Source organism: Anabrus simplex, chromosome 6, assembly GCF_040414725.1.
Source record: "Anabrus simplex isolate iqAnaSimp1 chromosome 6, ASM4041472v1, whole genome shotgun sequence".
NCBI lineage: Eukaryota > Metazoa > Arthropoda > Insecta > Orthoptera > Tettigoniidae > Anabrus > Anabrus simplex.
Window position 1 is genome coordinate 115792188 of NC_090270.1, and position 21073 is coordinate 115813260.

At 39.4% G+C, this 21073-nt stretch overlaps 1 protein-coding gene across 1 annotated transcript in view; it reads left to right on the top strand.

The window, feature by feature from the left end:
- LOC136875527 (uncharacterized) overlaps positions 1-21073 on the top strand; it is a 161383-nt gene that overhangs the window by 132664 nt on the left and 7646 nt on the right. The window contains exons 8-9 of the mRNA XM_067149075.2: positions 5081-5360; positions 14550-14733. Of these exons, the coding sequence (XP_067005176.1) occupies positions 5081-5360; positions 14550-14733 (464 nt within the window). The remainder of the gene's footprint in view (positions 1-5080; positions 5361-14549; positions 14734-21073) is intronic.

Below are 21073 nucleotides of genomic sequence, written 5' to 3' on the forward strand. Positions count from 1 at the left end.
TGTTGTGTAACGTGGGGTGCCACAGCTGCTCGACTTTGCGCTGCTGTTGCATGGGGTTCCATCCGGGCCATCCGAATGATGCGGCGATCCCCTCTCACAGTTGTCTGTCTACGGTAGATGCCTGTCGGCCAATATGTGCAGCGACAGTCCTTAGCGATAATCCAGCCTCACACAGCCCAATTATCCGTGCACTCGCAAACGGCGACAGTTGTTGATAGTGTGCTCTTCTCTGTCGTTGAGGCATGTGGGACGGGGAACACTTCACTGCACAGACTGCAAGTCAACTACGCTACACCAGAGTCTGTATACTAGAGTTGATTCCTCCGCGACCAATCACGTGGGGAGACCTGTAGCAACAATCCAATGGGTCTGATACTTTGATCGTTTACATACCTACATGGCATCGTTCCATATCTTGAAAATCAACACAAACTACCAATGCCTTCATGGTGTTGCAGTTTCCATTTTCTTAAATGTAATAAAGCAGAATGTCCATCCGTCCGTCTGTCCCTTACACAGATTCGTACCATTCCACCAGTCTGAACAGAATTTTGTATTCTTACCTTTTGGGACCCTGCGGGTAATGCCATATACAAAATAATTTAACAGCCCTCTCAGTTCCCTAGATTTAGGCTCTTTGACGCATTAACATAGGCTAATAAATGTGAAATATCAAATTTGTCCTACAAGGACAAGATAAGGTCATTTTAAGCCTCATGACACAGAGAACAAAACTTGATAAGGCCGTACAGGCCCCGAAAACCATGTTTCAAGATCGTGAAAACCAACTGTTATGGAGACATTGGTATCACAGTACCCCGCTGTAGGAATCGGATGAAGAAATGACCAGCCATAACCATGGCAACGTCAGCTCAATGATTCTACAGTAGAATACTGTCGTGGTGTTCGAAGTAGGCACATGCGTAAATGTTAGCTATGCCAAGGACAGATTCTGCTACACTTATGACTGTCTGTAAAAAAACACTGTGAGGGTAAGCCATCCCTAGGGGTATAGATGTTGAGGGGGTGGCATATCAAAATTATCAAAAATAGTGTTGAATCCATGTGTTTCAGGGTCGCTGGGAGGAAGAGTGACACTCCGCATGTCGTATAAGTCCAAGTTTAGCCCCATCAGCATGGGCTGTGAGAAGGGGTGCAGGAAAGTAAAATATGGCTGACATTATGGATGTATAGAATTCATAGGTTTTGGGGTCACGGAAATGAGTACTGACACTTCAGATGTCTTTTAAGTCCACGATCAGCCGCATCGGCACGAAGGTCAGAGGGGGTGAAAAAGAAAATATCCAAAATAATCAATATTATGGATAAATGTGTGTATGTTCCAGCATAGCTCTGAACCAAACATAGTACACATACGGCTTGCTATCTGTAAAAATGACTGTGAAGTGAGGACTACTCTAACACCTTGCCACTCTGGATACCGTTTAAGTCATGGTTCAGACTCAGTCGGAATGGTGGTTGAGAAGGGGTGCAAAAGGAGTCTAATATGTCTGAAATTATGGATGTATGTGTTACATTGCAGTGTAGCTGTCAATTAAATTTGGTGAAGACATGATTTACTATACAATTTGGAAAAAATTCCCCTAGCGGAGGGGATTATGGATGAGAGCATTACAAACACAGCCACCTTTTTCATTAATTTAAATAACATTGACCCACACATAAAATTCACACTTGAATCTGAAATCGAACAGAAAATAAATTTTTTAGACCTAACTATTATCAGGCACCCAAGCTACTTAAGATATAAGATTTTCAGAAAACCCACCTAAACAGTCACTACAATCCATCAAGATTCTTTACACCCCCAAATTCACAAACGAGCAGCATACAACAGCAGTGTTCCAATGTCTAAAAGAGACCTCAAAAATGAGTTGAACACTATTCGTAATATAGCTAAATCCAATGGATACAACAGTTTCTTTATAGAAAAAATAATCAATAAATGTAAATACCATCCTTCTACCACCTTGAAAAAAGATAAGAAAAACAACTCCTCCCTTTCTATCTTTACCTTCAACGAATAAATCTACCAAGTCACGAACATCTTTAGAAAGCACAATGTTAAAGTAGTTTTCAAAACAAACAATAGGAACGCACAAGTCTTACATAATGCCACATCCATAAACAAGTTCAATATTTATTCAAAATCGGAGTATACAGGATCATTTGCAACAGTTGTAATTCTTCTTACGTTGGACAGACCGGGAGAAATTTTAACATAAGGTGCTCGGAACAAGTCAATGCCCTGACATACAATAAATTTTCAGCTGTAGGACAGCATATGCATGACTGTATTCACAAATTCACAGACATAAAACAAGATATGGAAATTCTCAAAATATCAAAGCTGCTTCATACATTTAGATCAATATTTCAACCCAAATCATAATCTTAATGAAATTTCAGAAAAACCAAATATCCTTTTTGACCTTCTAATTCCCATTTTCAGAAACATCAAACCAACAAGTCATAATTCAGTTTTTCATAATATTCACAGCACCCAGCAGCCATCCTTTTTCCCCACATCCTTCAGCCCCGCCTTAATTCCTCTCCTTCCCCCTCTCCTTCACGACCTTCCCCTCCCCTTTCTTCTATGACCTCACGCCTTGCCCCACCCCTCTCCTTTGCCCCGCCTCTCCCTCCTTGCCCGCCCCTTCCTTTTCATTTGAATCTCACGACAGTTAGTCTGAAGCACAACAATAGGCCACACACCACATGCTGTATTGAGAGGTAAGTCTCATATAACCTATGCCATCTAACTAACACACTCTCTCATTCAATTCATTAATTTAATTTTATCTAATTTATTCAGGTTAACTTCATGGACACCGCAGTGAATTGCAAATTTTATACCAGACACAATGTATCTGTTTTAACCACATCTTCATGTTCCGTCCTGACAATGTTTAACAACATTTCAGCATGATTTAACAAGCACCACGAGAGCATCTCATTTTATTACTTTGATTGATGTTGAAACAACATCTAGCAGTTCTCCATCAGCTGGTGGTTATTTACAGCGGCGTCCAATGACTTGCATATGGCTAACACCACTCAAATAGATTTGGTGATGAACTGTGGGGTCAACATTTACCAGTTCCCATTTACAATTGAATTAGTAATGATCAGCAGTGTTAGAACTAACAGTTCTGTGAATATTAATACATGAATGATTCTCTATGATGAGCATACTCAAGATGCAAGAATTTAGAACGTAGTTATTTTCAAATTTACTCATAATTTCATCCCAGTTTTTAATGTCAATTTGTATATATTTGTTTAATTTGTTTTATGTCAATTGTGTGCATGTACATTTGTTTAGTTATTAGATTTTTTACATTAAGGCTGAAGATGGCCAGCCCTGGGTGAAACTAGTCCCTAATTAATGTAATTTAGAATATTGCATAGTATAGTATTGAAAGGTGGGCCATTACAACATTAATTTAATAATTATATTGACATTAAGAATAATCGAAACCGAGCTCGATAGCTGCAGACGCTTAAGTGCGGCCAGTATCCAGTATTCGGGAGATCGTGGGTTCGAGCCCCACTGTCGGCAGCCCTGAAGATGGTTTTGCGTGGTTTTCCATTTTCACACCAGGCAAATGCTGGGGCTGTACCTTAATTAAGGCCACGGCCGCATCCTTCCCACTCCTAGCTCCTTCCTGCCTCATCGTCGCCATAAGACCTATCTGTGTCGGCGCGACGTAAAGCAAATAACAAAAAAAAAGTTTCACTCGAAGACAATATGACAGTTAACTTTTTATTTACATTTAAGAATTTCATTTTTAAGTCCGTATTGAAACGAGAATAATAGATCAGTAAAATTAAAAATTAAACAGGTGACTGTTCACAGTTTGTTTTTCAAGAATTATTTTAATGTTTTATAAAGGGACTTTATGCACGTTTCATCCTTTGTTCTTCTGATCAATTGTGACAAGACCTTTTATTTAAATTGAGAATCTTCCTTCTCTAAGTAGAACTCAGGACTTTCAAGATTCCATCTTGAGCTAAATAATTATGCTATGTTAAAGTGTCATTCTAATTGGGACCGCCTTATTTACAGAGAAACTCTATGTGTGGTTCGACCTTTGTATAACATTTCATTTATGACAAGACTTTTTATTTATTTGAGAATCGTTACAGTTCTAAGTCGACCTCAATACTTTCAAAGTTCTAACTTGAGTGAAAAGAATTATGTTGTGTTAAGTGTCGTTCTAATCGTGACTTCAAGATTTTGAAATTGTGATTATTTGAAGTTTTATTCTACAGATACTTTTAGGGGCATCATAAGTAACATATTACGAGTGTTTATATGTACATTGATATAATGATGGTATGTTTATTTACGATTGCCTGTTCTCATATTTGGCTGAAGATGACGCTCACCAGTGTTGAAACTAGTTCCAAGTAAATGTTATAACTTATTTAGTTTAATATTAGTATTGAAAAGGTGGATTTTTAATTTTACTGATCTATTAGTTCACTTTTTAATTGCAAAACTGTACAAGTTAACAATGTGGTACCTACAATACAACTCTCCACACAGTGCTGGTAACGTCTAGTTGTGATCAGCGCAATTCATGTTCAATGGGGGACATCTACAGCAGATGTCTCCAGTTGACATCACTCAGAGATTTCACAAGCTTGGTACAGCCATGGTGTGAACTGCAGTAGTCTTCTTTCAACACCAAACAGTGGCCCTACCTATCACCTGTAGTATCGCATCAAAAACGAATATTTTGTAAAACCTTCAGAAGTCCCCTTTCAACATCAAGCGATTCATGTATCGAATTGATTGCAGTAACTGAACTTTGAACACATCATGGAGAGTATCCATTAGGAGAGGTTTCACTCTAATCCATTAATGACTTAAACAGAGAAAGTCATGTAAAAGACACCATATGAGGTGTGTGGGACAGAGGAGATAGTTGTGTTGTTGTTGACTCGGAATGATACCATAATCATATCAGAGATTGCTTGTACCGTATGTAACAGTATGCTAGTTTTACTATGTAAATCTAGTTTGATTTGTGTTTTTCCATCTTCTTTACAGTACAGTGAAGATCCCTTTGTTGCCATGATGAACCTTTATGACGAACGAGGCGGCACACCACAGGAATTCACTCAGGCATTATATGCTGTTAGTCGAGAGTTACGCCTGGGTAACTCGGGTATGCTGGGTTCAAACAATGATCAGAGCAGCAGCCGATCAGAGGGTTCCCGTGGGTCAGGCAGCAAAGTGTCATCTTCTCAAGGCTCTGCAGAGAAGGCTAATCAAGGATTTCGCTTCTGGGGATTCCATCCTTGGTCAAAACCACAAGGTACAGATTCAGGTAAGGAGTAAGGAGTAGTCTGGCATGGTTTCTTGGCCTATATTTGAGTAATATCTTGTATTCTTCATCTTTTTATTATTTGTTATTGTTTTCTTTGTCATCTTTGCCCCCCTACCTGACTTTGTATTCCTTTTTTATTTTTCTTCATTTAATCTCGCTTTTCTAATTTATATTGAACTTTACATTTGTTAAAGTAATTTGTTGTGTTGTCAAATCTGTACTTGTAACATATCAGTGCCAGTTACTTTTTAAACTGTGAAATGTAAAGACCAGGAGAACTGGTCATTGAGAGAAATCTGTTACTATGTTTATACTGAAGAATGAAGCCTGGAGATACACAGCCTAGGAGTTTGTTTTCTTAGTTAATGATAAAAAGATTTAGTGATGTCAGTAGTTTCAGGAAGGGCTTCTGGCCACCACAACATCAACACATGACGACTGTTCCTTGGTTCGACTCCAGAGAAAGTCTGTTCCTCACACAGTCACCCAGACAATTCATGCAGTTACCTCACTCAGTGAACTACTTAATTCTGACGACTAAACATCAGCAGACTGTACACATATACACATATGTACATGTATAATCCAACAGAATCACAGTGCATATAAGTTTTTCAGTTCATCTCTTTGCAGAATTGGCAAAATTATCAGAATAAACACTATATTACCTCAAACTTTCTTGGAAAATTATCAGAATAAATACTATGTTATCTACCATTTTGTTGTTAAAGTAATATGTATAAACATTTTGTCATTCCTTCCATTAACCCTCTGATCTTGGTTCATGTATGCTGATACAACAGAGTACAGTAGAGTCTCAGTAATTCGAAGTTGCTGGGATCTATAAAAAAAGCTCGGACTCTGGAAGTTACATGAAAAAGTTTAAACATTTAACATGGTTTAAACATTACACACCAGGCGAGTTGGCCTTGCAGTTAGGGGTGCGCAGCTGTGAGCTCGCATCCAGGAGATAGAGGGTTCGAACCCCACTGTCGGCAGCCCTGAAAATGGTTTTCCGTGGTTTCCCATTTTCACACCAGACAAATGCTGGGGCTGTACCTTAATTAAGGCCATGGCCGCTTCCATCCCATTCCTAGGCATTTCTTATCCCATCGCCGCCATAAGACCTATCTGTATTGGTGCGACGTAAAACAGATAGCAAAGAAAAAAAAATTACACAGTAGCTTAGAAAACAGAAACATACTGTTATGAATAAAACACCGTCTCTTTTATCAGTCTAATTTAATTCAATTCAGGATGACACAGTTAGCACCCACACATATATACACATGCCACTATATTGAGCGGTCTATTTACTAAGTCTTTGTACTCATCACAATAGGTAGACCAGCTCCCCGCTGTTACCTGGAAGGCAGTAATCCTGATCGACAGTCCACCTTACTTTCACTTCGTCCTGCAAGTCCAGTCAACCTGCTTGGCAGCTGCATGCAGATAGATACGAACACAGGGCTTCTGGCCACCACAACACACAACGGCTGTTCCTTGGTTCAACTCCAGAGAAAGTCCATTTGCACTGTCAACACAGAAAATTTTCATGTGGCCACTCCACACAGTGAACTGGGTAACACTGAAAACTAAACAGCAACAACTCAACAGCACTACAATATTCCTTACACAATGTAACTGTGCCACTCTACTCTCACCAACTGTTCCACGCACAGACTCCAGGTCGGACTACAGTCCATGGTAGTACACACTCAGTACTCCAAGGTAGTATACAAACAGTACTCCGCTTGATTCTCTTACTCTAATGGGACAATGGTGATAGCCAACACTACTGCCACCTAGTCCAGCTACTCAACTGCTTGTTCGCAGCTAGCCTCCTTTATCCTGATGATAGAGTACTAGAAACTTTGTGATGTGGCTAGAGAAGGAAGGTTTTGGTTTCTGATTCCAGAAGGCCACAGGGAAACGAGATGAAAGCATAATACAGGGAGAGGCTGGCCATGTGCTCCAGGCCGGCTGGGAGGTTTGCGGTCTGAATGTTTAATCCTTTCTAGGAATTACTGAAGGTGCCTGCAATAATACATATTGCCGACACTAAAAGAAATACCGTATTTTCTCGTGTAATTAACACACCTTTTTGACAAAAAATACAGACGAAAACCTTGGATGCATAAGTTATTCAAGGAATGCAGATATTTAAAAATTATTTACAATTCATTTTCATTTAAAAGATACATCCAATGTAATATAAACAGAATTGGTTCAACTCATTTGCGTTTATCGTCATTTGGCGTAAAATTCCGGCATGATATTTTTTCTGAAAAGTCAAATATGGTACATCAGGTAAGTTGGACACGTGGATTTGAAGTACCGACACTGGAAAATATTCTTACTGTTACGAGCTGACAATATGACCTGAAGTGAAATGAATATGAACGTATAAAAGTAGAATTCATGAAAGTACAGAATAATGACATACCGGAAAGAAAAGAAAACTATCCAACATGAGAAGGACTGGGCATCGAAGGAGGGACCCTGATAGATTTCCCCAAACCATTCGTATCCAATCTTGTATGAGTAACATGTCCATCCACCATTTTTCTTGGATACAAACAATGATTCCTTGCGGAAATTTTACTTTAAGCATTGTTTGTCGTTTTAGTACAACGTAAGGTGCAAGCTTTCTGCCATCAGCTGTTGCAGCAAGTACATCACTGTCTTTCGCTTCCGTTATTGTGTACAATAATACTCGATGTCCCTTTTTTATCTCTTGTTCAACTTTGTGGCACATGGAAACTGGTTGGCATTTCACCTGCGGTTCCTGTTTGGTAGATTAGATTATCCTTCACTTTACGCTTTGCAGTCACAAAGCGATGAAAATCAATTACTGTACTTTTCGGTTGAAATTATTCTGCATTTTTTGGCATATTGTTGTTCTCTTTGAGGAGAAAGTCCATTTCTCTTCACAAAATTAATCATCCAGCTGCGGCTAACCTTCAAATCCCAGACACTGATTCCGTGTGCAGCATGTATTTCTCGTCCTTTAAAATATAGCATTTCGTGAGAAAAGGCATATTCAACATTGCAAAGCGAAATATATTTAAACAGATCCTCCTCTACTTGCAGAAACTTGCCACGTTTTGGTCCGTGAAATGCTTTGTGAGATTTTTTGGTCGCTTGAAGTGCACTTCTTTGTTACCACAGTGGCGCACATTCCATTCGGATGCTGAATAGGCCCTACTTGCGGCCTGCTTCTTATTGTTACATCGTTGTCAAGTCGTCTTAATGGCTCTAATTTCACTTTCAAGGTAACAGTTTCCTTGTGTGGTTTGTACTTCTGTGAACACTCATAGTGAATAAAAACAGAACATTAACTGCTTGAACAAATGTAATGAATCACTACCATATGCACAAACAATAAGGTTTAAGACCAGACCGATTTATTTTTAGAACATGGTGCAATGTAGGTAAGAAGGAGGGAGTGGTGGAGGGGGGTAGGTGTATGGGAATGGCTAGACTGCATTCAAGGTCAGTTTTCCATGGGTTTTGTTTAGTTTTCACTTCTTATAAAGCACTTGCCCACTAAAAGCTGACAAATTATTTTTGTTCATTCACGTTTTTCAGCTCGAATTTATGGGAATACTAGCTGAAGTACCCGTGCTTCGTTATGGAATTCTACATTGTACACAGAATTCTAGGTTAACTAGTGTACACGTTGTGAGTAAGATTGTATTAAATAGCATAGCTCTTAATGTTACCCCGGAAACGTGACTGGGAGGTCACCGTATGTCTTTTCTCATGTGAAGACCCTTTGTGGCACTTGTCTTTCTTAGGCCGATACCTTCATTTTTCGAAGTGTCGGACCCCTTCCATTTTTTCTCTCTGATTAGTGTTATAAATGATCGAAAATTGTATTCTGCATAACTTTTGTTATGTTGTACTTTTCGGCAGGACAAATAAAACATAGGTATTTAAAAATTAAATTTCAGGCACCTCCCCCTAAACTATAATTTCATCCAGGGTGAATACAATTATTTATAGGGTGAACTGTCGTTCCTGATTCTCTGACTTTACCAATTTTCATTCAATTTTGATTTTAACTTTTCACTGCCGAGTTTTGATGACTAGCCGAATCCTCTGGGTCTTTTTTTATTTATTTTTTTATTTTTATTTTATTTTTTAAAGGAAGAAGCACTTTTACATATAAATTGTTACTGATACTGTTAATGGAATGCATATCGTCCCCTTAGCCCCGCAGCCCGATACGGGGTCAGGGATGAAGTGAGATTATATTTTTACAGCATATTTTTACGGCCAGATGCCCTTCCTGATGCAAACCTGAGTTGAGAAGATAATAAAAATGAAATGAACGATGGTGAATGAAACTGGGTAAGGAAGTGGAAGGAATCGGCTGTGGCTTATGAATAGGAACTGTCCCGGAATTTGCTGGGGAGTGCAAAAGAGAAACCACAAAAGAAAAATTCTCAGGACAGCTGACGGTGGAGTTCGAACCCACTCGCCTGCTGAATGCAGAGCTTGGCTCCATAGCTGTAGCATGTTAACACACACAGCTACTCCACTCAGTGATATTATTACTGAAGTATACCGTATTTCACGGCATAATCGTCGCACTTTTTATACCAAAATTTTCGAAAAAAATTGTAGGGTGCGACCATTATACGATGAATATTTAATACCAGTATTTGTATTACTCAAAAAATGTATTTATAACTAAATTGTATTTGATACAAATTTAAGATGCACGTAATAGTCGCGTTTATACATCAAAATAATTAAAATAGTCTAAAACAAAATTCATAATTTTTCGCAACAATTCGGCGAACGTTTTTCCAACCTGAAAATAAAAATGAACGTATTAAGTTAATTTGTCATTAATTTGAGTATTAAAGTTAAAATATTACCCTTGCAAAAAATTATCGCTTTGTTGTGAAATGCAGACTTACCGGTACGCAATTTATTCCAAATCTTCGGTGTCGCTATCGCAGGTTTCACTATCTGATGCGCTGTCCTCGCCTCTGTTAATACCAGTATCAGATTCTTCGTCTCCCTGCCACACTGCATCATCTTCGGAACCGTCTAGTGCATTCGAAATCCCAGTCCTTTTGAACCTCTTGGAGACTAGTTCAGGTGATAAAAGATCCCAACTCTTCTTCACCCACGAGCATAACAAGTCCAAGGGTGGACGCCTGATATTTCCGGCGGGCGTCAATTGCTGATCGCCGCTCATCATCCACTTGTAAAATCGACGTAAGTGGTCTTTAAAGGGTTTATTAACACATACGTCTAGTGGCTGCAAAGCAGATGTTAGGCCACCAGGAATGACTATCTGTCGTGTCTTATTTGTAGTGAGAATTTGCTTCACTTCGTTCACGAGGTGACCTCGGAAACTATCTAAAACAAGCAGAGCTGGTTGTTTTAGTAGTGCACCAGGTCTTCTATTCCACACAGTTTTAACCCAGTCCAGCATGAGTTCTACGTCCATCCAACCCTTTGGTTGCACTCGTGCATGAATTCCACGGGGAAACTGTATATTCTTAGACATCGTTTTCCTCTTGAAAATGATGTAAGGCGGCAACTTTCTCCCGTCAGCTGTAATGGCTAGCATTGCCGTGGATCGCAACTTCTCACTACCGCTGGTTTTCATTAATACACTCCGTGATCCTTTTAGCGCAATAGTGCTGTTGCGAGGCATATCAAAAAAGATTGGAGTCTGATCGGCATTACCGATTTGAGAAAGCAAGTACGAAGTTTCCTTGCGCAAACGTATGACAAATCGGTGAAAATTTACAATCTTGTCCGTGTAATCAGCAGGCAACTTTTGGCTTAGTGTTGTTCTCCTTTGCACTGACAGATTGTGTCGTTGCATGAACCCCTTAATCCACCCACGAGTCGCCTTAAACTGAGTTACCGGTATGTTGTGTTTGCGCGCTACCTCCTGTCCCTTAATTTGTAACATTTCATATGATACACTGCAGCCATTGTTACGTATTTCACTGACGTACCTAAACACTTCTTCGTCAATTATAGGAAACTTCCCTGTTAGGACCTCTAAACGCGCGTCTAGAAGGGTTTGTGCTTTTTAGCTTGTTTTTTACTTTCCGCCAGTCACGCACCAACTTTTCACTCACAGAAAATTTTCTTTCTGCAGCTCTGTTCCCGTGCTGTTCAGCGAAGGCAATTACGCTTAGCTTGAAGCCCGCAGAATAGTTTCTATATTTACCCATAATCGCTTATAAATGCTTCACATGTTAATGTTTTGCGATATAAATTACTTTCCGTAATTGTTCACTATTAAAACAAATTATTTCTGCAAACACCCAAAACACAAATTAAAAACTTAAATTCTCACGCACACATGTCTACAGTAATCACGTAAATCTGAAACAAATAAAAACATCTGTGATCTGTCCATTCCAGAGCAGCCAATACTGTTAGGCAGCAAGGAAGCATGCAACAATTTATCAGTTTAGCTCGTTGGTTGCGACACACTACTGCGCTTGCGCAAAGCTCGCAAACCGGAGCTCTAGCTAGCGCGGTGTAGATCTACTGTATAGTTGACTGTATTCCGAGACGTCAGTAATAAACATTCATTTTTTTTCAATTTCTTTTAAACATACGGTAATTAGGTTAATATTTCTTCCCAGTTATTGATGATTTTACATTACATTACTGACGAGTTTATAAAATAAAACTTTAATAGCATTGGATAATAATTATCTTGACTGCTTGGATAAAAGTTTTCATCCCATGCCCGGACACTTATGACGTAGTAGTAAGATAAGAGTCTAGCGATGACAACTGAGACATCGTAAATAATTCGGCTGAATAATTCCGTGGAAATCTGCGTTATCGTCTTGGATTTCACTTCGTGCGCAATAACACAGGAGCCGACCCCATGGTGTAGGGGTAGCGTGCTTGCCTCTTACACGGAGGTCTCGGGTTCAATTCACGGCCGGGTCAGGGAATTTTACCTGTATCTGAGGGCTGGTTCGAGGTCCATTCAACCTACCTAGCCGGTATTTCCTGGCGACGTTGCCGATAAGCGATAACTTACAGCCTTACGTATTTCAAATGGGAACTCATAATATGTAGGTGGTGAATAAATAGTACACTGTCTCGCGACCAGGTTGTCAAACTGCCGATAGCCTACCGGTAAGCATAATATGTAGGTGGTGAATAAATAGTACACTGTCTCGCGACCACGTTGTCAAACTGCCGATAGTCTACCGGTAAGCCATGCGTCGTACATATACCGGTATTATTTATTTATACGTTGTGCAACATGTCGCAAACGTGACTGTGTTGCCAAATTGCCCATAAACCATACACGTATTTAAATTGCGCATTCATGTGCAACTTACGTTGCAGTTCCATTTACCTTTTAACCAGATTAGTGAAAAAAATTTAGACGTGCGACGATTATGTAATTAAAGGTTTAAAGTCCAATTTTTGTATTGAAAATAAAGGATGCGACGATTACGCGGTGGCGACGATTATGCCGTGAAATACGGTAATAAAAAATTGTTGATCCAAGAACTGGTATTATCAAAGTCATTAACATTTGGGAGAAAAAAATAATTTATCTGAGGAAGGGGTGACAATTCTGTACGAGATGCATCATTACTACTTTGTTTTGCACCTTCTTGTAGTTCAGTATCGCCCCCTATATATTCCCCATCTTCATTATCAAAATATAGCTCCCCAGAATTACTATTTATGAGAAAAAATTCAATTTCATCAACAAGAGGTTAATGTATACTTCAAGACGCCATGATGGCTACACAGGCGGGAAAGATGTTCCACTCCAACAAAGTTGAAATAACACCAGTTTGCTTTCAGAACACGCGAAATGCAGTGGTATATCTGCCATACAGAACTTCTTTGAGCATTTATATGGAATTTCAAAGCATGACACTATATCCCGTTCATATATGAGATCGGTGAAGTACACACTGCACCAAAACGTATATATACGGGCTTGGCGGACAAGGTACGGTGCTCAATAATATATATATATGGGTTTGGCGTTGAATGGGTTAAATATCTTTACAGCTCATCTGTTAGAATTGGACCATCTTCATTATCAGCCCAGGAAGCAACTTCATTATTTGGCAGATTATGGAATAGTCGTGGAGTTTGATGACCCGGGAAGATCGGATTGTTTGTCATTCATGAATGCCTTGTTCAGATCGTTCAGTACACAAAATGAATGTCTTTCCCATCATTGTCAACTAAATGCTTGAATACCGACCAAATACGACTTTTGATGTTTGGATCTGGTTCAGAAGTCTTGTATTGTCCGGTTTCTAGTTTCCCTTTACTTCACGTTTTCTTGCCGAGGTTTCTTTTCTTTTGAAGCCACAGTCCACATTCATTTCCGAAAACAGGATGGACAAGAAGGTCAAATAGAAAACCATAGCAAACGTGATGGTCTCCACTCGACCGTGATGCAATGCACTCAGCTGACACACAGTACAGCAGTCAGCCCAAAACACTACCACAGCGCTATCCTTGGCTCACCGCATATAAACGACATAGTGCTGCCCTGCCCGACCCGTGCAATGACGTCATGGGCTTCTTATGTTCGAGTTTTCTAAAGCCCATTGCCGTCTATTGCCGAAGAAGCTTATGGGCTGGGGCGCTGTGCAGGACTCTGGCTCCCCTGTCATTGGTACAAATCAAGATTCATCATTACTACTTTGTTTTGCACCTTCTTGTAGTTCAGTATCGCCCCCTATATATTCCCCACCTTCATTATCAAAATATAGCTCCCCAGAATTACTATTTATGAGGAAAAATTCAATTTCATCAACAAGAGGTTAATGTATACATAAAATATTTCTTCTGTTCATTATTCATCCTTATCTTCATTTCACCTATGTTAAATTCAGATTTTGATAAAGCTATACACAGAGTTGGAGGCTGGTGACTTGTTTACACCTTTGTCATACCACTTAGAATTGAGCTTCTGAAAGGTTTTTCAGATGAATTTCCATGACAGAATCATTTTACTACATTGTATGAATGCATATTGGGATGGGGATTAAACTGTTACAGCAAATAACCTGTCCTATTTACATAACAAGGCTCTTGTCAGTTTTGATCTCGTGCATTCATATATTTGTTACCATAGCATTCCAAAGCAAACTGGGAAGCAGTTCATTTTCACTTAATAAAAATGCGTGATTTTTCTGTTTTTAGGAGAATCGTCGCAGAATGAGACTAGAGGGAAGAAACGATCAAGACCCAGTAGCAATAAGAAGACTGTAGGAAGTAGTGCAAAGAGAAGGAAATTTTCAGATATCTCTGAGACAGTTACTAGTTCTAGCAGTGATGATGATGGTGGCCCTGGTGAACAAGCAAAGTCAGTTTCTACCGAGTACAAGTAAGTATTTAGTAGTAGTTAATATTTTATTTTAAAAATTATAATTATGGTTGTTTTTCTGTACCAAAACACATGATATAAATGTTGATTCCCATACGGAATCTGAAATATTTGTCCTGAATGAGTAAATTTATAATACCAATATAAATGGTCCGTTATTGGACATCATAAATTTTCCAGCTAACTCATTCCTGGCTGCCAGCGTTTCGCCCTCATGTGCTAGGTTGGGCTCATCAGTTGGTACCTAGCACACCTACCAAGACGCTGGCTAGTGCATAACCATGGAGGCCACTGCATAGGCTACTTGGAGCCACGGCCAGTGCCACTGCACTATGAGAGACTTTGTCTCTTTACCAAAAATTGATGCCTGCTTGGCTATCAGATGATATAGATGTTGATTCCCATAGGGAATCTGAAATAAATATTTGTCCCAAATGAGTAAATTTATAATGCCATTATAAATGGTCCGTTATTGGACATTATAAATCTTCCAGCTAACTCATTCCTGGCTGCCAGCGTTTCGCCCTGGTATGCACTGGCCAGCGTCGTGGTAGGTGTGCTAGGTACCAACTGATGAGCCCAACTTAGCACATGAGGGTGAAATGCTGGCAGCCAGGAATGTGTTAGCTGGAAAATCTATAATGTCCAATAACGGACCATTTATATTGGTATTATAAATTTACTCATTCGGGACAAATATTTCAGATTCCCTATGGGAATCAACATCTATATCATCTGATAGCCAAGCAGGCATCAATTTTTGGTAAAGAGACAAAGTCTCTCATAGTGCATTGGCACTGCCCGTGGCTCCAAATAACCTATGCAGTGGCCTCCACAGTATGCACTAGCCAGTGTCTTGGTAGGTGTGCCAAGTACCAATTGATGAGCCCAACCTAGCACATGAGGGTGAAACGCTGGCAGCCAGGAATGAGTTATTTAAAGTTAAAAACTTCATCACTGATCCATATTGAACTAATAATTATAATGCTAAAAAAAGTAAGGTGTTCCACCTATTCAATACAATAATAAGTTGTTGCACAAATTAATGTTGCAACATGTTTAATATGTTATGGGACCGGTTTCGACATATATCCATGTCATCATTAGCCAATACAAAAATGGCTAGAAGTCAACACACAAAAAGAAATTAAAAGTGTAATTGTAACACTTATGATACTTTTCTTGAAGAATTAATAATTGAAGTTCATGTAGCACTTTTCAGTGAAGATAATTTTTTGTAGATATCTTAGCTTCTTGAGCACTCTTGCTGTAGATCTTGGGGTTAAAAAAGGATGCAGCATAATTCACAATTGTTGTTATGCAAGGAATAAACTTGTTGCTAGGTAACAAATGATATGATTTTGTTTTTGGTACTTCAAAAGGTAGATAGTGGTATACATAAAAACTCCTAGAATATGTTGTAGGATATGAACCTATCAGTACTGATGGATTTCATGAGATCTAAGGAAAATAAAATAATTTTTTTTATATTAAAAATGTATAATGTACAATAACGGACCATTTATATTGGTATTACCAAAACACAGGTTGTTAGCTGTACGTTTTGAAGGTTTTTTTTTTTAAATTCAAAGTAGACTCAGCCAGACATTAAGGACAAGTGTAGATCATGAAGTCTTGGTTTAAAATGTATGATATGAATTCTACTATTTTAATTTTCTGAATGTCAAGAAATGGTAAGAAATACAGATTTTCATGTTGGACAGCCATGAGAAGCATATGTACTCAGAGACCTATTCCACATTAAATTCAAAACAACTTTTTTAAGCAAAGATGATAACACTTTATCATATTGAAAACTTGTTAAGAAAAGGCTATACATGAACATTTTGCTGTTTTCAAGTGGTGCATTTTTATCGTACACATTTTTTTATTCAACATTTTTCATTGAAAGCCAAAAAAATGGTTCTTCTTCCCTTCTGATTAAAACAGCTAAAGCAATGAACATGCCAAAGAATAGTGTATTACCATTTCCGAACTCAGAATGCAGCCATAATTTTGAGTAATTGGGTTTGAGGTTGGGCTACCTGTTTGTTCTTTCCTGAGGCTTAAACTCTAGTATCCTTACTTCTGAATCCATCAGTAGTTCTTTAGTTTGAGCATCTAAGAGGTAGGTTCAGAGCATTTTGATGTTACGATTTTATGTAAATTTAAGTGTGGCTTCAACTAATGTGAAAGTCTTGTGAGATTATGGAAAGTTTCACATTTCATAAGATTGCTGGAAATGAAATTTGGTCACTCTTTACATGTTTTTAACATTATAGGAATACATATTGGGATGGGAATGATTGAACTACAACAAATAACCTGTCCTGGCTCCACTGTTATCTGGTTGTTCAGGAGGTTTCAGTTGAAAGGTACGTATGCCTTGGTTCATTGGGTATCGCAAGATCTATCTGTGTGAAGTGTAGTTTCTACTAGTCATGGCTGATCGTGCAAATCGAGGTAGGCACCGCGGGAAGCAGTTCTCATCGAATAAAGCCACCTGTGCACTTACTGTACACTACTTCACGAAGGCTATTCACAGAGGTATGTTTCCCAAATGCTAGAGGTTGCTCAGAATACAATTTGGTATTTATGAATATGTTTTCAGGAGACTGGAAGTGTTGCCAGGCACCCTGGCATGGGCCACCAAAGGAAAACAACCCCAGGGCAGAGTGGTTTTGCATGTGTACAAGTTCTCTAAATCTGCCAAGTTACAGTATGAGAACTACTGGTGGACCTACAGTAGGCTTCTGGAGTACGAGTGACCAGCCAATCAGAAATAAGCTTTGAGAGGCCAGTTTAAGACCCCGATGACCTGCTGAAGTTCCTGCACTAGACGCATGACATAGTGGCAGGGGACTGCAGTTTGCTAGAGCTAAGATACTGGCATCCTGTACTGTTGTCGTATGAATCCTGTTTTGCGGTATAATGTTCAGATGGTCATCAGCGAGTCTGGGGAAGATGTAGAGAGTGATTTCGTTCAACAGCTGTTCAATCTACCGTTGCTTATGGTGGTGGATGTATTATTGTGTGAACAGGCATAAGTTCTGACATGAAAACGATTTTCCTGATCATTTGCAATAGATCCTTCAATGGTACATTGATGTAATCTTTCCACATGTGACCTCTCATGTGAAGTAACCGGGCGAGTTGGCCGTGCAGTTAGGAGCGTGCAGCTGTGAGCTCGCATCCGGGAGATAGTGGGTTCGAACCCCACTGTCGACAGCCCTGAAGATGGTTTTCCGTGTTTTCCCATTTTCACACCAGGCAAATGCTGGGGCTGTACCTTAATTAAGGCCACGGCCGCTTCCTTCCCATTCCTAGTCCTTTCCTGTCCCATCGTCGCCATAAGACCTATCTGTGTTGGTACGACTTAAAGCATATAGCAAAAAAAAAAAAAAAATCACGTGAAGCAATTTGGAGAAAATGCAGTATTCAAGCATGATTAAGCTAGAGTGCTTGATGCCAACATGTTTTAGAGATTCGCCGGGCGAGTTGACCGTGTGCGTAGAGGCGCGCAGCTGTGAGCTTGCATCCGGGAGATAGTAGGTTCGAATCCCACTATCGGCAGCCCCGAAGATGGGTTTTCCGTGGTTTCCCATGGGTTTCCGTGGTTTCCCATTTTACACCAGGCAAATGCTGGGGCTGTACCTTAATTAAGGCCACGGCCGCTTCCTTTCAACTCCTAGGCCTTTCCTATCCCATCGTCGCCATAAGACCTATCTGTGTCGGTGCGACGTAAAGCCCCTAGCAAAAAAAAAATTTAGAGATTCGTAATTCCTGCTAGAACACCACGTACAACGATTGGAGTGGCCATCCAGATGTCCCGACTTGAATCCAATCAAAGAAGTCTGGGACCAATTGGAGCAATGCATCTGAACAAAAAAATCCACCACCTCAAATACTACTAGTCATTGAAGACACCCTTCTGTAAGAGTAGGGACGTCTGTCTCAACTGAACATGCAGCCCCTTGTCAGAAGCATGAGAAGGTATTGCGAAGCTGTTATCCATACAAGGGTGGCAATGCTCCTCATTAAGATGATTAATTACCACATAACCATTTTGGTGTATGACTGTGATGCACTTTGTTTATGGCAAATTGTGCAACGATGCTATGTATTCATTGTCCAAAGAACTCATTTTGTTTTGAAATGGTTGTGTATTATAAATGTATGAACATGTAAAAAGTGACTAAATTTCTTTTTTGAGCAGTGTAGTTGACTGGCTAGTTGAGTTTCAATAAGGACATACAGTGTTGGAAGATGAGGAATGTACAGACATTGGCTAACAATATATTCAGGTGAAAACTTTGTTCAACTGGAAGTAATTATAAAAATGATCTGTGAGTTATGTGCATGGAGATAATAATTGTGCAATCATTCCACGTATACTATTACAGTAAAACCTTGATTGTCCCTTCTAATGCCCGGGAAGGGGTGAACGGTTAATTAGAAAAACGGATAATCCATACTACTAATTTTAATGGACTTTAAAGTACATAAAATGCATACCGTATAACCTTAAAATGCAGTGCATTAAACCCTCTTTAAAACCAAAATGTAGTCAAAGCTGCAACAATACGTACTAAATATTCACCTAAATTACCAGCAGACCATAAATAATTAGTTTACCAGGTGTCTTTAAGCTGCTTGAAAAAAATCCGTTACTTTTTTTTTTTCACTCCTACAATTTATTTTCTTCTTTTTGTCCATTCTGAGCTTTCTGATTACAAGAATGTCTGAAAAATCCGTATCGTCCTCTTGCTCCAAGAATTCCATTAACGTTTCAGCCGACTCCAGTGCGGTCTGAAGCAGTACGCGATGGTTTGTGGTGCACCGTTCTTCTCCATCCCCCTCACATTCATTCGTCACTTCGCAGCTGACTGCCGAGTTCCCGTTTGCGCTTTTATTTACTATTTTGTCATCAGTTAAAATGTGATGGCCAGGCAATACATCATCAGTATGAAGCTACTCTTCAATGTTACTTTCATCCACTTCTCCAAAATGAATGTTATTTTCTATAGTCTTCAGGATATCTTTGATCATTAATCCCTCACTTTCATCTTCATCAGTGAACCCATTAAAATCGTCGGCGAGCTCTTCGACATCAACATACAATTTTCTCCACGATCGAGTGATGTTCTGAGCGGTTACTCGATCCCATGATTTCTGGGCAAGATAAAGCGCTTCATTAAGATTGAGTTTTTTCCAGAATTCAACCATCGACATTTCTTCAGAAAGTAAGAGGCCTAGCATTTACCGCTTATAATGCGCCTTAAAGGTTGCGATGACGCGTTGGTCCATCGGCTGAATTAATGAAGTTACATTAGGTGGCAAAGAGGAAACAAAAATGTTTCCATCCTCTGATTTCAACTCTGAATCAACAGGGTGAGAGGGTACATTATCAAGAAAAAGGATGGCCTTTAACGGCAAGCCTTTGGACGCCAAGAAATCTTGAACCCGCCGAACGAACTTATTATGGAACTAATTCCTGAAAATATTGCATGTTATCCATGCAGATTTGTTACGACAATAATCTACTTGGAAATATTTCGTCACTGTTCCTTTGAAAGAACACAGATTTTGTGCTTTACCAACAACAGCTAATTTTAATTTATGGTCGCCACTAACGTTCGCAGAGCACAAGATGGTAATGCGCTCTTTACTAGATTTGTGACCAGGAGCCGATTTCTCTTCAGCATCTGCTAGTGTTTTACTGGATAAGCACTTCCAATAGTGTCCAGTTTCATCGGCATTGTACACTTGACTTGGAACGATATTGTATCTTTCAATTATGCGCTTAAACTCGTATCTAAAGTTTTCTGCTGCACTCCTATCACCACTTAGTTTTTCTCCTTTGATGTTTAATTCTCGAATGCCATGCCTGTCCATAAATCTCTGTAGCCAACCATTGGACGCTGGTGAGGACCCTGAGAGCCCCATATTTTTGTGAAAAATTTGTGCCTGCCTTGTTATCATAGGACCACTAATAGGTACACCTTCGCCTTTCTTTTGCTGAAACCACGTGAATAACGCACCATCCAGTTCTTTCAAAGATGATGCTTTCATTGTTTTTCTTATAGCGAGTCCATGCGAATTGTCAGAACTCGCTGCAAACTGCAACACTTTGTCTTTATTCTTCATTAGGTCCTGCATCGTTGTCACACCCACACCAAACTCTGATGCTAAATTTGAGACTAGTTCACCTTTCTTTAACTGTTCGATTACCGTATATTAACTTCATTTTGTATGGTTAAAACTACACGGTTTCTTTTTACTGCAGATTTCGATCTCAGCATTTCTCGGCTGTTAGAACAGGAAATAAATGTTCAACTTT